The sequence below is a fragment of the Gavialis gangeticus genome, unplaced genomic scaffold (genome assembly GCF_001723915.1).
Source record: "Gavialis gangeticus isolate Ggan-Ray unplaced genomic scaffold, GavGan_comp1, whole genome shotgun sequence".
Taxonomy (NCBI): Eukaryota; Metazoa; Chordata; order Crocodylia; family Gavialidae; genus Gavialis; species Gavialis gangeticus.
This window is the reverse complement of record NW_017729032.1, coordinates 64,245,189-64,262,006: the sequence shown is the minus strand read 5'-3', so window position 1 is coordinate 64,262,006 and position 16,818 is coordinate 64,245,189. Positions and strand designations below refer to the sequence as shown.

At 41.4% G+C, this 16,818-nt stretch overlaps 1 protein-coding gene across 5 annotated transcripts in view; it reads left to right on the top strand.

Moving 5' to 3' along the window:
• Positions 1-16,818, top strand: part of FNDC3A (fibronectin type III domain containing 3A) — a 300,433-nt gene that overhangs the window by 273,020 nt on the left and 10,595 nt on the right. For all 5 annotated transcript variants that reach the window (XM_019524325.1, XM_019524327.1, XM_019524326.1 and 2 more), the window contains 8 exons: positions 1,140-1,258; positions 2,451-2,556; positions 2,688-2,863; positions 4,540-4,653; positions 7,216-7,365; positions 7,451-7,734; positions 9,863-10,072; positions 13,704-13,870. In XM_019524325.1, the coding sequence (XP_019379870.1) occupies positions 1,140-1,258; positions 2,451-2,556; positions 2,688-2,863; positions 4,540-4,653; positions 7,216-7,365; positions 7,451-7,734; positions 9,863-10,072; positions 13,704-13,870 (1,326 nt within the window). The remainder of the gene's footprint in view (positions 1-1,139; positions 1,259-2,450; positions 2,557-2,687; positions 2,864-4,539; positions 4,654-7,215; positions 7,366-7,450; positions 7,735-9,862; positions 10,073-13,703; positions 13,871-16,818) is intronic.

Here is a 16,818-nt window from a genome sequence, read left to right as displayed (position 1 = left end):
TGAAAGTAGCTGGGAGCTGGAGCCAGAGCTCTGTGCACTGCAGCAGGAGCCACGCAGCTGAAGCTCCCAGCTGCCTTCTACCCGCTCAGCCACCCACACTGGGCAGGTGGAATGGGTGGAAGGCAGCCAGGACCTCAAGCCACAGCTGCCTGGCTGAAGCTTCCTCCTGGCCCAGAGCAGCACAACAGGAACAGGAGGAGGAGCCATCACTGGAGGTAAGGGGACCTAAGGAGCAGCCCCACTGATAAGCTGTCTGCGCTGACCAGGGCCAGGCTAGCAGCCGCAGGCTGGAGCACAGTGCGGGCTGCCTCCGGTGGGGCTGAGCCCCATGCAGCACTCTGTACGGGCAGCCATGAGCCATATCCAATCAACTGATGGATTCCCTGCCCCCTCCCCCACCACAAGCTGAATCCAATCAGTTGGCAGACTAGATCCAGCCCATGGGCCATGTTTTGCCCATCCCTGATCTAGATCATGTTATATTCAACTTAAATGAGTGCTTTCTTTGCATACATTAGAACCAGAAGTTACTGGGATTTTTTAATTAAAGCTTAAGTTCTGCAAAATTAGAATCTTTTATGGAGTCTGGCTAGATAAACCAAGTGACAGGGTGTTTGATGCTTATGCCCAGCCCACTAAGTTGTAGACTTCTGTGTTGATTGAAAGCTAGAGTCTGTTGTCTCAGGTGCTTCTGGCTTTATTTTAGTGTTGAGGCATCAGGCTAACTTTATCAAACTTTAATTCTATAAAGTGTAGCCATGCTGTATAAAATGAATATATATGATATAATTAAGGCATCTTTTGTATGGGCTCTTTTTTTTTTAATTTATTTAGTTATAATGTTATTACTGGGCCAGTGAGCACATTTTAAAATGCTTTATTAAAAGCTAATTGTACCTTTTAGTTAATGGTAATGCCAAGTAACAGAGAAATTTCACTTCAACAAATCTACACAAATTTGTATAGGAAACTATCTTCATGAGATAATTAGATCATTTCCAGGAAACTCAAAGATAGCTTTGAATTTTTCTGATAAATGCATGCACAATTGTTTAGTGAAGCTAGGATACCTACCGTGTCTGATACTGAACGATTGAGAACTACACCTTGGTTCATTGCACCAATTTTTAACCTTTCAGGAAACAAATGGGACATAATATATAGTGGAGCTACAAGGGAACATTTGTGTGATCGACTAAACCCAGGCTGCTCATACCGCTTACGTGTATACTGTATTGGGGAAGGAGGACAGAGTGCGGTAATATTATCTAATACTTTATATGTAAATGTAAACTTTGATAAAATCTTTATACTTTAAGGAAGTCTTTATTAAGCTGTTAATATGAAATATTGTTTCAGAATAGTCATGCAACAATATGTAATATAATAGCTATAATTGGGGCTTCAAGAAAATTCTACACAAGTTTTAGTTTCTTAAATTTTTTAAAGAGAAATAAAAAAAAATATTAAAATATCATCCTAATACCTTTTTCTGCCATGATAGATCAATAATAATAAATATTTCTTTGTTATGCCTGCTTACTTCAACACGGTAACAGAAATACTGGTTTCTCCTAAAGCCAGATCATCCATCTAACACTGAGTCTAAATGTTTGGGCTGTGCATTGAGTATATATGAGAGTAGGACAGGGCATGAATGTTTCTTCAAGCCACAGAGGAATATGTCTGCTTTTAATGCAGCAGTACATCTTGAAGGATCTGCAGAACAGCCAGGTCTCTAGGTTGTTTTCACTTCAGCATAAACAAGGAGCCTTCATGAAGTGGCACTCTGCTGCCTTGTGGTTATGCTCAGCATTCTTGTGCTCAGCCCCAATTAGGGGGAGGGATTTTTGTTGCATGTTAGATTCTACAAAGTAATGCAGAAATGAAAAATTCAACTTTTCCTTTTTTTAAAATGGCATTTTTCCTTTTTGGTTGCCATTTTTACGTACCTTCACTCAGTGAAGTTTTGTCCATACACAAAAGTTGCATGACCCAGGTGTAGGGTTGTATAAATGCTTATGCAGGTATGACTTATTCCTGTCTGGAAGGGAGTTCAAATAATATTGATGGAAAGCAAATGTGTGCCATCTACACAAAGTTTGTACCAGTAAAAAACAAGAACTAAAACCATACCCAGAGTTATATCTTCATAAACAACTCAGTACAGACCAGAACAGACTAAGATTAATTTCTCAGTGTCCACTGAGAAATGTGATTAATGTCTCAGTGTAGTTATCAATCACTTTTTTGTGAAGTCTTCTGTGAATATAAATAGAATATGTTATCCAGCCATTTAGGCAATAGCTACATACTTTAGCTGGTATATAAAAAATGGTTGATCCTGTCAGTCTAATGCAAAGTGCTCTTGTTTTCTTTGTGAGTTAATATATTATATGGCTACATTTTTACCTTAAGGTTCTTGCTGAGAGTTTCTTTCTTTCCTGCAGGCTTCTGATTCTTTATTTGTACAGACACCAGCAGTTGCTCCTGGTACATGCCAGCCTCCCAGATTACAGGGCAGACCAAAAGCAAGGGAAATTCAGCTGCGATGGGGTAATTATTTTATGACTATCATTTATGAGATTAAAATATGTAGATTGATTTTTTTTTTTTTAACCTTATATAATTGTTTTAATTTTCATTTGTGGTTTTTTGCGGGGGTTGTTTTGGGGGTTTTTTTGCAGGACCACCTCAGATAGATGGCGGATCACCTGTTACCTGTTATGGTCTGGAAATGTCTCCAGTAGAAACAGACGAATATAGAGAGGTTTACCAGGGCTCTGATGTCGAATGCACCGTTAGCAGCCTTCTTCCTGGGAAGACCTACAGCCTTAGACTGCGAGCAGCTAACAAAGCTGGGGTAAGGAAGTAGTGTGAAATCAGTTGAATAGCATGCAGTCATTATTATGCCTGTTCCTTTTTCAAAGGAGCTGGTTTAAGTTTTATAGCGTGTTTTCTTAATATGATTTTAATTGAACAATTTAGGGTGCAGACAGAAGTGCAGCTCCCCACTGTAGCTGAGAATGCTTTGCAGGAAATGTTCTGAGTTACACCAATCCCTTGGACCAAACAGAAGTTCACTGTTGGTTCTAGGAGGGAGGGGAATCCAGCTGCTGACAGCGAGCACACAGCCACTTTTCCTTAGCAACAGCCCCTCCTCTCTCCCAGCCAGGCACTTTTTTCAGAATGGAAGGGGAGAAAAGGAGCAAAGGGAGCTTATTCTAGGGGTTTGCCAGCTGGCACTGGAGGGCAGGGTGGGGGATTGGGGCCCCCCCAACCTGCCCGAACCTCCAGCACTGGCTGAAAAAATCCTAGACTGAATTCCCTCCATTCCCCTTCCCCACTCCCATGCTGAAAACAGCTCAAGGCTGAGAGGGGTTGTGCAGACACAAGATACTGAAGCTGCTCTGTTTTGAAATGTCTTCAGTGAGGGTTCAGATTTTTGCGGGATCAGGCTCTTTTAAAGCTCTTTGCAGACTTGCATTTCTTTTTGGTCATGTCTGTAGAGCACTTTCAGGGGCCAAATAGAGTGAAAATTGTCACTTCTGTCTGCACTCTTAATTGTTTTAGCTGGCTTATTGTTACATTGCAGTCAACAGTTTAACACCAATTTGTAATAAGCCTGTCTCCTTTAGATGAAAGAAAGTGAAAAGAGCAGTTTAAATCTATATGCTGATGTTGATAATGATGATGTTTAGCCCATTTTAACACTTTTTTCTAAAGCACTGCACAGACTTCAGTAAGTTTTCATAAAACCCCTGTGAAAAAGTAGGTATATGATTTTATATGCTGCAGTTTGCAAACTGCTTGTTTTGTTTTATGAATGTTACACAGCTATAGAGCTTTTGGAGCACAGAAAATAGAGCTTTCTAGCATTTTCTGTATTTTTTTTTCATATCTATGAATACATACTTTTCTAGGTATAAAGGTACATTCTCTTGATACTTATATTTGAGGATTAAATTAACTGCTTTAAAATTAACCAATTCTCTACAACAAACTTAGTTTTTATTAAATATCCCAAACTCTAGTTTTAAGATAAAATGGATGGACATCCTCAGTTCATTAAGGGTATAGAGGAGTCCACATTACACAGATCAGTGTCAGTGTCATGAGAGGTACTAGTAGGCAGGGTTAGCAGAGTTAGTGAGGTTGAATTGTTGTGGAGTACAGTTGTAGCTTATTCGGAGTCTTATGTTTCTTATAGATTAAATTAACACAGTTGTACAGCATTCTCTAATACACATTAGATGTCCTATAACTTGGTTAGCATGACTTAAAGAAGACTGTTCTCTTACAAATTATAGCATGTGAAAGATCAGGTTTATTCCGACTGCATCTACAATTGAAGAGTATTTGGTAATTCTGAAGAACACTCAGATGCTGAAATAAAATTCCTGAAGCCATGACAAGTTCTCTTGTAAGCTACAGTCACCCAGCATTAGCTGCTGGATCTTCAAATTCTGTTTATGGCTACTATAAACAAGACTTTAAATTCAAATCTTATAGTAACAATGTAAATTTTTTTTTTAATAGTTCGGACCTTTTTCAGAAAAATGTGAAATTACTACAGCCCCTGGGCCACCAGATCCGTGTAAACCCCCTCAAGTTACATGCAGATCTGCAACATGTGCACATGTGTCTTGGGAGGTAGGACTATTTTGTTATACACTGTATAGTAGATATGTAATGTCTTGGTGTGGTTGCCTTTTACCTTTGTGTGTCAGCCTTAAAAAAAAACTTACACTGTACTTAAGTACTTATTAAAAAAAAAACCAGTCTGCCTGATCTACTTAATAACTTTCCATTAAAATGCAAACATACAGGTTCACATATGTCCTCAAAGCATCATTCACCATTTTCTTCTGCAAGTGGTACCCCACTCATCTGGCCCTGTGAGCCAGATGATTGGCATGGGGCTGGTCCACAGGCCCAGTCCAGCATGTGGGGCTGTGCACAGGTCCAGAAGTATAGCAGCAGGATGAACCATTGCTGTTGCTTCTCCTGCCACCAAATTTCTGGACCTGTGAGGAGCCCCAGAGGCTGGATCTTAGTCACCCCTAACTTATGCAATAGTTATAACTGGGTTTTTGGTTGTAGCTATGGTGGTCTAAGAACATAGGCAGACAGGGTTCCTTGGAGTCTCAGAACAGCAGAGACTTCCTATGCCTGAAGAAAGGTGATTGCACCTGAAAGCTTGCAAAGAACTCTTTTCTAACTACTCAGTTGGTCTAATAAAAGATATCACATCTACCCAAAGAACCTTGCCTGCCATAGTTATAACTAAGTGCACATAGATACTTAGATGTGTACACACAAGGTCCTCTTGTTCCTTTCCTTTTAAAGATGAGCCCATGACAACAGAGTCAGCTGGTTATTAAACTTAAGCAAAATATTGATAGTGTAGAAACCAAGTATGTTTGAAGATTGCGGGAGCTCAGACTTGCTCATAGTGACCTGTTTCCATCATATCCTGCATACTCCAGTGTCTAACAGTTCATTGTAAATTATTTGAAAGAAAGATTTCTGCCTGTCATGGCTCAGGGACATCAAATACTATCCTGTTAAGTGCTGTTTATATTCATTTACATGTATTTTGTATATAGCCTATTTCTCAATCAATGAGTCATATTTTTTATAAAACTTGCTCTGGAGCTATGATTCATTATAACGCATTCTCAGTCTGATGTAGTATCTTAAAATACTAAGAGCAAGTAAAATACAGAATTAGATTTCCATAAAATCATGGGGTAAATAAGGCTGGAAGGGACCTCAGTCAGAATCACAGAGAATAGTTTAGTTTATTATCAACTTCTTTATAACCACCCTTCATGTCTTCAAAGATTCCAATCCAATCCTCCACCTGCATCCCTTCTCTACTCTAGACTAAATAATTGCAGTTCTCACAATTCCTTGGAAGTCACAATTCTTAGACCTATATTCATTTTTTTAGACTCTTTATACTTTGCCCATATCTCTCTGGAAGTGTGAGGCCCAAAACACTGGACACAGTACTCCAGGGGACATCTCACCAATAATGACTAGAGTGGAAGAATCACTTCAAGTCACTTGCCTTATTGTATAGGTATTTTTTGCAACAGTAGCACACTGTTCCCCTGTTTCAGCTTGCACAGTGACTCCCACAGCCAAGCCAGTTGTTCTGCAATTTGCATTTGTGTATTTGATTGTTCCATCTTAAACTAGTTATGTTGCACTGTTCCTTATTGAATTTCATCTGATTAATTTCAAATAATTTATCCAATTTATCAACATAATTTTGAATCCTAATCCTGTCCTCCAAACTATCTGCTTCCCCAGCAAGTTTCTTATCTACAAACTTGCTAACTGTATACACTCAATTCTTCCTTCCAGGTTATTAATGAAGATACTAATCCTGTCGTTTCTGAGAACTTGCATTGCAGTGCACTTAAACATTTGATAATCATTATAGAAATTACAGCAAGATCCTGTTCTACTTATTAGACATCAAAGTGTAATCCTATTTCACCTGTTTTACACTGTGAAAGATCATTAATGCAAAAGATGGGAAGAGTCTCCTTGTTTTCTATAGCTTAGTTTTATCACTAAGATGATGGCACTTGCAGTTTTTCAGAGACTCTAGCAGGGTAGAATAGGACTACACTTAGATGCCTTATGTCACTTAGGGCATGTCTACACTGACTCTACACTGCTCTAGAGACCAGTACTGAAAAATAAGTCCTTTCACCTTGCTCCCAGTCTAGACACACTAAACCTGACTGGAGACAGTAAGGATGATCTGAGAACAGCCCTAACTTTTCCTCTCAAGCACACCAAAGTAAAATCTTCTGCGTAGCAACAGGGGGCATCCCAGGTGCATCCTCTGTGTTTAAGTTCCAAGTCTGGATCATGTGAGACTGGAGCAAATGCATGGGGCTTATTTTTCAGGAGCAGTTTCAAGAGTGACATGAAGCTGGGGGGAAATGCCCATAGTATATGTCTTCAAGACCGGTAATATAATGAAGCATGATTTGTTCACATGCTAAGAAACTGGAGATCAGGTGACTTTCCTATGAAATGAAGTTTCTACAGCTGCCTGGCTTGCTTTTATGGTTTAAAATGCTATTTTCGTTATACCACATTTCTATACAAAGCATCTTGAGAGTTGATGAGAGCTTGGTCTGGTTTCTAGGCAGTGAATTTAACACCTAACTATTTTTATTAATGTTAAAGGTCCCAGCTAGTAATGGAGCTGACGTCATGGAATATCGGTTGGAGTGGGGTGGTGTTGAAGGATGCATGCAGATCTGTTACTGTGGGCCTGGACTGAGTTATGAAATGAAAGGACTTTTTCCTGCTACTATATACTATTGCCGGGTTCAGGTAAAGTAGTAGAATTATTGTTAGTACCCTGCTGTTGCCAGATTTCATTGTGTTCATGAAAATTTATTTTACTTTGCACTGGCAGGCTGTGAATGTTGCAGGCGCAGGCGCTTTCAGTGAAGTAGTTGCATGTATGACTCCAGCCTCTGTACCTGCAGTTGTGACTTGTCTTCGGGGACTAAGTGAAGATGAAGTGGAGAATCTGCATTATTCACCTTCCACATGCCTTGCTCTCAGCTGGGAAAAGCCCTGTGACCATGGTTCTGAAATCCTTGGCTACAGCATAGACTTTGGAGATAAGCAACCAGTAACTGTTGGGAAGGTTTTGAGCTATTTTATAGATAATTTGCAGCCAGATACAACTTACAGGTACGCGGTGCAGAGCTGTGGCTTCCTTACTGTTGTATATAGAAGGAAAATAACCTATTCCATTTGTCATTACACTGCTTACAAACACTGTCAAAGGACTAGTATGTAGCTATGGTCAGAAAAAAGACCGTATTGCATGCCTTTCATAAATATTGGCCCAGTGGCTATTTGTTTAATTTTCTTATAAGAATAAACTTTTCATTCTGTTAGCATGAGAGAGTCAATGCAGTTCTAGAGAAGAGAAACAGGTTTTGTTTTGGGACATACATCAACTTCATATTTATTAACTAAGTTCTGATTGAAAATACAAATTCATTAAGACTTTATTGTCATGGCAAAAATTCTGCCAAAGTATTGAAGAGAGACAGACCCCTCATATCTGTCAATATAAAATCTGTCCAGGAGAGGGCTATAGACTGTAGGGTTTGGTCCTCTGTCATTAGTCTCCATGTCTGACCTGGTCATAGGTTGTTATACAGCATGATGCCATCTCTGCAGTCATTATTTCTGGTAGTAATCCAGTTAGGTAGAAAGGACATAAATTTAAGATTTTGGGTTGACTTTACAAAACTTTGGTTTACAGAAAAGATCCTTTTTTTTAGTTATAGTCCATAACTTTATAACTTCTGTATAAAATATAAGCAAACAACTGTACTATGTCTGTGTTCATGTTACAAATATGGGTACTTTGAAATCTTGTCCTGCTGAAATTTTATGCAAAGCTATCATTAATATTTCAGTGTAGCTAAGATTTCATCTATATGATGTCTGCGTTATAGACAGCTAGATCAAATTTTAATCTTTTTTTAAAAATGCTGTCTGTAGAAATAAGCCACTTCTGTTTTGTTTGTAATTATTAAATTGTGATATCAGCAGTTGAAAGAACTACTGCCTACCTTGTTTGAGCAAGCTACAAAAAGTACTAGAAAATAAGACGCTTACACTCAGAGGTATTTTTGTATTTTGTCCCACAAAGTTTCTTTTAGGTAATAAATTTTATACACTCTGCCAGATCCTTGTGAAAATAAATTCAAAATATAGTCCTAATGCCATAATGAGCTAATAAATCAATGTACTAAAAAATAAATGGTTTTACAGTAATATAAAGGGTGTACAAAATCACACACACCCAAAGGATTCCACCATTTTGAAATCATGGCCTTTCATTGTTCAGAACTTGGGTTACGTTTTTGCAATTGCCCAGCCCTTAATATAAAACAAACCATACAGACACTAGTTGGTGACATCTTTATGGAAAACAAGGTGACTTAGTCATAGACTATTAATCTAACCAAAGCTGCCTTTGAAGTCTGAAAAGCCTGTAACTGCATAATTAACTTGTTCTCTTTCAGCCTCAATCCAATTTTTGCTTTAATTTTTAAAAAAATTCTGGCCTATACACTGATCCACAAACCTGTAAACTGTAGACTTGTTGCAGGGATTTAAAAGGTCGTCATTGAGATGTCTGCAGAAAAATCAGGTTATTACAGGTCCATATCATGATTACAAGGACCTACACAGCCCCCAGCTACCTTTCCTTAGACTTTTTTTCACACTTTCCAGGTGGACAGTTTGTTTGGGGAAGACTCATGGTCTGCCACCAGTAACACTAGCTCCATGGCAATCTCCCTGCAAGAGAGAAACTGGTGGCCACCCAGATGTCCTCTTTGCCCCACATACCATATTCTTCTGTGGTTTTCCTCTAGGGACAGTGCTGACTTGGATCATTATCATCATAGAAAGCTGAATGCTTATCTCTAATTTACTGCATCATTTACCATTATAATGTAACTTACAGTAACTAAAAGGGGATCAGACAGTTTTGCGACTTTCAGCTTTTTGGCTGAACTTAGGACTGTTTGATATCCTAGACAATGGCACTTTGATTCTTCATCCTGATTCCTGTGTGTTTAATCTATTTGAAGTAGCAGAGGATGAGTTAGTATTCAGAATGCCTGTTATGACTGGCATATCCTAATGTTGAAGGACACCTGTATCATAAAAAGCAACCATTCAGTGATATGGTTCTCTACTTCAGTTCTCTTGAATATGAATGCTAGAAATTAACCAGTTTTGCTTTTAAACCTGTATCCATGTTTATTCATTTGTTTTTCTTTTTGATTATTAGAATACGAATTCAAGCACTAAATAGTCTTGGAGCAGGTCCTTTCAGCCACACAATAAAACTGAAAACAAAGCCACTTCCTCCTCATCCACCTCGCCTGGAATGTGTTGCATTCAGTTCTCAGACTCTCAGACTGAAGTGGGGAGAGGGAACTGCAAAAGCATTGACTGACCCCATTCAGTACCACCTTCAGATGGAGGATAAGAATGGAAGGTGAGCACTAACTTTGTTTCTTTTCTCATGTTTTCTGTGTCATCTTTCCAGTGAGGCGATGCCAAGTGAAAGAAGATACAGTACATTTGACCAAAACAAATGTAAGACATATTCTAAGAAGAAAGAGGAGAGAGTCTAATGTTCAGCACTGGAAAGTATAAGAGAATAAAGATGTGAACTGTTTTATGTATCTTGATGTTGGCATGGAGTGGCTTGTCCCAGCATGGTCTTCTGTTTCCTGACATTTAAAAACAATATTTTAGTCGTCTTACGTATTAAATCTGATCTGGTTCTGTTAGCATGATGTGCTTTGTTTAGGATGAGGAGTGGATTCTCACTTAGTTACTACTGTTTTTACATGGGAAAAGATTAATGGAATTTAATTTTAAACTTCTAGTAAAAAATATTCTGTAAACTAGCAGATGTTCTCCCTCTCTTCTCTTGGAACAAAACATAAATAGGGATTAGCAAATACCCCTCTTCTTAAATAACAAAACACAAAATAATACCATATCAATGTGCTCTTTTAATATGAGTCAACAAGTAGTATATCTGTAGCATGCCACATAATTAGGGTTCTACTAAGTAGAAGTAGCCCCAAAATAAAGATAAATAGAAATGGGAATCCACGCAGCAGGGTATTTGTCCTCAGTACCACCAAAGAATAAGTTATAGTCAACCTCCTCCCCGCTTCACCCCAACTCCAAAAAAAATGAATAGGAGGGCTAGACCTGACAATCTGTAAGGTCCCTTCCAGCCCCTAACAACTATGAAACTATGAATGGTTGGGTGATGATGCTGTTCTACAGTGACTAAAAGAGACAAACCACTGCTGCATCCTTGAGCCCTGAAAAGTAAAGTTTAAACAGATTGGCCTTTCAGACCAGCCTGCCTTAACAGGCTAAGGGCATGCTACTCTTCTTGGGGGGCATGGTCCTTTTCCTGGGATATCTCAAGTGCATTTTAACAAGCAGAAGTGGAAGGGCATTGACAGTGTTCTCACCTCCCTGCTTTATGTGTGGCAAAGTAGAGTATTCTTGGTGTTTTTTGGGCATTGTGCCTGGTAGTCATGTGAGAGGGTTGCTCTTGCAGTTTTAAGAATGAATAGGTTAGACAAACACTTTTATAGGATGATTTAGATAGGAATCATCCTGCCTTGAGCACGAGGTTAAACTAGATGACCCCCTAAGGTCCCTTCCAGCTTTGTTTTTCAATGATTCTATAACGCTGTGACATGATAGAGCACATACAACCTAGAAAACCCCTTCAAGCTTTGGCAACTGTGACACCACTCCCCCCGAAATGTGGGCTTTAGGCCACATGTCACACCTTCCTCATAAAAATATGGAAGAGCAATGGGATGGAACTATAAAGGCTTGGCTCTTTCTTAGGTCTAGTGAGAAGTATTCCAGAGTTGCGGTTAGGTGAAATCCAGTCTCATGCATTTTTGAGAAGCAGAAAGGGATGGGAAGCATCACAGTAAGCTGCTGTACTGTTTCCATACTCCAAGAAAAAGTTACCATCTCTCTCAAGTACATGACAGTACCAAAAAGTACCTTAGAGTTATGCTTGCCAAGAGACAGTCTGTAGCACTTTTTACTTAAAATTTTATTCCGAAGACCTGAGCAATAGAAAACTAGTAGGGCTGTGTGAAACAGCACCATTCCGTTTCGCCTTGAGTTTTGACGATTCAATGGAACAGCATTCCGTTTCGATTTTCATTTCAGTTCAAAACAGCTGTCCCATTCCATTCCATCGAAACAGAAAGGCTGTTTTGATGTTTCACTGGGGACGGGAAGTCAGCCCAGCTGGGCTGAGTTCATCAGCTGAGCCATCCAGTGCCAGGGATAGAAAGGAGCCCAGCTGGACTGACTCATGGACACCCATGCCATCTAGAGCTGGGGATGGGCAGTCAGCCCAGCTGGGCTGATTTCATTTCCCCAGCACTATGGTGGAAACAATTTGACTTCCGAAATGTTTCAACTAGCCTCATTTTGTTTTGAGGCTGTTTCGCAGCCCTTTGTTTTGTTTAGATTCTGCTGTTTCGACCTCAAAATGAGTCAAAACAGTGTTGAAACGAAACAGCTGATGAAGTTTCACACAGCCCTAAAAGCTAGCATTATAGATTCATAGATTAAGGGTCGGAAGGGACCTAGTAGATCTTCTAGCCCGACCCCCTGCCAGGGCGGGAGAACAACAACAAAAAACCCCAAAAAGAGAAACGGGATTCAAATGAGTCCAGCCAGGTAGGCATCCAGCCTCTTCTTAAAGACCCCCAGGGTAGGGGCCAGCACCACTTCCCTTGGAAGTTGGTTCCAGCTCCTAGCCGCCCTAACTGTGAAGTAGTTTTTGCAGATGTCCAATCTATACCTCCTCTCCATCAACTTGTGCCCATTACTCCTTGTTATGCCAGCGGGCGCTAGGGGAAACAGCGTCTCCCCCAAACCCTTCTGGTCCCCCCTAGTGAGTCTATAGACGGTCACCAGGTCCCCCCTCAGCCTTCTCTTGTGGAGGCTGAATAGGTTCAGGTCCCGCAGTCTCTCACTGTAGGGTCTGCCCTGTTGTCCCCGGATCATGCGGGTGGCCCTCCTCTGGACCCTCTCCATGTTGTCCACATCCCTCTTGAAATGGGGCGCACAGAACTGGACACAATACTCCAGCTGTGGCCTGACCAGCGTCGCGTAGAGGGGGAGGATCACCTCCTTGGCTCTACTCGAGATGCACCTGTGGATGCACGACAAGGTCCGGTTAGCCCTGCCAACCATGACCTCGCATTGTCGGCCCATGTTCATCTTGGAGTCAATAATGACTCCAAGATCTCTTTCTGCCTCCGTGCTCTCAAGTAGGGAGTTCCCCATTGTGTAAGTGTGCTGCTGGTTCCTACTGCCCAAGTGCAGCACCCTGCACTTGTCCGTATTGAAACGCATCCTGTTCCTGTTAGCCCACCCCTGTAACCTATCCAGATCCCTCTGCAATCTCTCACTCCCTGCTAGCGTGCTCACCTCCCCCCAAATTTTGGTGTCATCAGCGAATTTAAACAGGTTACTTTCCACCCCATCATCTAGATCGCTGATGAAGAAATTGAACAGCGCAGGCCCCAGGACTGAGCCCTGGGGGACTCCACTACCCACCTCGCCCCAGGTCGAATATGACCCATCCACCACCACCCTCTGAGTGCGACCCCTCAGCCAATCTGCAATCCATCTGACTGTGTAGAAACTGAACTTCTTGTTCTATATCACTGTTAGATCATTATTTTACTTTTAAAGAAATATTTGTGAGTTTCTCATTAGGTTTCATGAATAGAAGAAATTGATAAGGCTGAGTTCAAAATAAAACAGGAAACCAGGAGGAATGGTTAATGCATCTTCTTGTTGTTCCAGGCATGCAAGTTTCCTCCCTGCTCTGGAATTGGGAAAAGGTTGCCCTCACCAGCCCAGCTGTAAATGGATTCTTTTGACTGCAAAGTCAAAAGTGGCCAGATGCAATGCCTTGTTTCCAGTTGCTACAGAAGCTGGTGCACCTTATCCATGCTAGTCTTATGAGCTGCCAGGATCAAGCAAACCTTAGACTTTTTTAGATTTTACACACCCTTTCATCTGCTTAAAATCAGACATTTTTCTACTTTCAGGTTTGTATCGTTATACAGAGGACCATGTCATACCTACAAAGTACAAAGACTCAGTGAGTCAACATCCTACAGATTCTGTATTCAGGCTTGTAACGAGGCTGGTGAAGGTCCTCTTTCTCAAGAATATAGCTTCACTACTCCCAGATCTGTTCCAGCTGTCTTGAAAGGTAATAGTTTCTGATTTCACATGTTCTTTTTAAACTGTCATGATTTTTTTTTTTAATTTTACTTAATAAATGAATGTCACTCGTCTTGTTTCATGATGGACAAGCTTGTAGTATAGGGCAGGAGTCAGTAACTAATGGTCTGTTGGCTAGATCCAGCCCACAGACATGGGGCTTCAGTGGCATTTGGCACTTTCCCCTTGCCACTGTTGGCAATGGCAAGTGCCAAAGTGACAATAGCTGGGCCCTAGTGCCCACCCATCTGCCTCAGACATGAACTGGGTCACTCAGATTCACAACCTAAAAACATTGCCAATGCCTGGTTTAAGGACATTGTCAAATAACTTAGGCCTCAACGCCAAATTTAGCTTTCAATTTTTTTTTATTTTTGGGGGGAGAAAATTTGAATGAATTTTCATTATTCAATGAAAATTCACTTCTAGGAATTTCAGCAACTCCTCTTTATCTTGCAGTTGAACATAGTGCACAGTATTGTCCAGAGATTTCAGTAGCAGATGCATTAAAAAAACTTAAAGGTAGCATTAACATCTCTATGATTTAATGTAAGATTACATTTTTCAGAGTTTACATGTTTTAGGCTTGGATACAAATCACAAGATTACATATCATGTACCATTCTATTAAGGTGCAAATTTGATTTTCTGTTAAAGTTAGAAGTAAGTTTGTTTAGTAGTGTAATGTGGTATTCCTTTAGGAATTCCTTTAGAAAATTGCATGGTGGAAATCTAACATTTTGAGGCTCCTGGTAACCTGGCTAAGTAAGATCTCCCTAAATGCATGGGAGAAAACTTCCACTGATGGTGCTCCATATAAATGTGTGCCACTGTGTGCATATGTTTATATATAATATTTAATGTTCTGAAATCTACTTTACTTCTTTCAAATACAAAAAATGTATGGCTACATATGAAAATGACCATGTAAGAGAAAATATGTAAATATTTGTATTACTCTCATTGTTCATATATTCACGTATTAACACTGTGAATATGAACTATGTTATCTTATATGTTACTCTAACTAACTCAGTTCCCTCTCAGAAAACAAACTTAACTTTGTGCTGTGCCTGGGAAAGTAAGTGCACTTGGCCAGTAGGAACCAGCAGCACACTTACAAGCTGGGAAACTCCCTTCTCGAGAGCATGTTGCAGAAAGAGATCTTGGAGTCATTATTAACTCCGAGATGAATATGGGCTGACAATGCGAGGTCACGGTCAGTAGGGCTAACTGCACTTTGTCATGCAGCCACAGATGCATCTCAAGCAGGGCCAAGGAGGTGATCCTCCCCCTCTGTGTGACACTGGTCAGGCTGCACTGGACTACTGCATTCAGTTCTGGGCACTGCACTTCAGGAGGGATGTGAACAGCATTGAGAGGGTCCAGAGGAGGGCCACCCGCATGATCCGGGGACAGCAGGGCAGAACCTACGCAGAGAGGCTACGGGACCTTAACCTGTTCAGCCTTCACAAGAGAAGGCTGAGGGGGGACCTGGTTGCTGTCTATAAACTCACTAGGGGGGACCAGCAGGGTTTGGGAGAAACCTTGTTCCCCCCAGTGCCCCCCGGGGTAACAAGAAATAATGGCCACAAGTTGTTAGAGAGTAGGTTTAGACTAGACATCCAAAGGCACTACTTCACAGTCAGGGTGGCTAGGATATGGAACCAACTTCCAAGGGAAGTGGTGCTGTCTCCTACCCTGGGGATCTTTAAGAGGAGGCTTGACATCTACCTGGCTGGGGTCATTTGAGCCCAGTTTTTCTCTCCTGTCCAGGGCAGGGGGTCGGACGTGATGATCTACAAGGTCCCTTCCGACCCTACTTCTATGAATCTATGAAGTCCTTTACGTGTTTCAGGTTTCTGTAAATTTCTATAACATTAATGTTAGTAATATTTACAAATTGCTTTGATAAAAGCATCACTAAGTATATATTGGCAAAAAATACAAATATATTTGGCAGAAGCTGGCCCACCGTGGCAGTGGACAGGCGGAGGGGAGGAGCAGGCCTCCTCCCCGCCTCAGGCCCAGGTGCACTTCTCCCCCACCCTCTCCCTCACTCCTTCTGTCCCCCCACCACCACCAGCTTGCCCCAGGCCCGCTGTTTCCCCCACTGAGGCATGCCGGCTTCTCCTCCGCATCAGACCCAGGCCCGCTCCTCCCCTCGCCCCATCACTGCAGCAGGGAAGGTGGGAGCAGGCCCAGATTTTGAACAAATATTGTTCCTAATACCTAACCTAAACTTCCCTTGCTGAAATCTGCAACCATTGCTCCTGGTAATGTCATCTGTTCTGTCATGGATGACGTGTACACCTGAAGGGACACGGTGACCACCTGCAGGCAGTGGTGGGGACGTGGTGGCAGTGAGCGGGGAGCTCCGCAGGCAGCTGCAGTGGTATCAGTGGTAGGGGGAAAGCTCTAAACTGTGATCGGTGACCACCCACAGATGCTGGCAGATGCTGGCAGTGACAGGAGGTGGGGTGACGAGCAGCAACTGCCCACAGGCATTTCTTTTAGGGGTGCACCACCAATCTCAGGGGGTACACACGCACATGCATTGTCTATGTGTTTTGTCATCTTCCACCACTAAGAACAGTCTAGCTCCATTCTAGCTGCTATTAAATACCCCCTCAGTCTTCTCTTCTGTAGACTAAATAAGACCAGTTCCCTCAGCCTCTCCTCAGAAGCCGGATGTCCCAGCCCCTGAACCAGTTTCATTTCCCTCCACTAGACTCTCTCCAATTTGTCCACATCCTTTCTGTAGTGTGGGACCCAAAATTGAGTGCAGTACTCCAAATGTGGCCACACCAGTGCTGAATAGAGTGGGAATAATCATTTCCCTGGACCTGTTGGCAACACTCCTACAGATGCAACCCAGTGTGCCATTAGCCTTCTTGGCAACAAGGTCACACTGCTGATTCATATTCAGCTTACTGT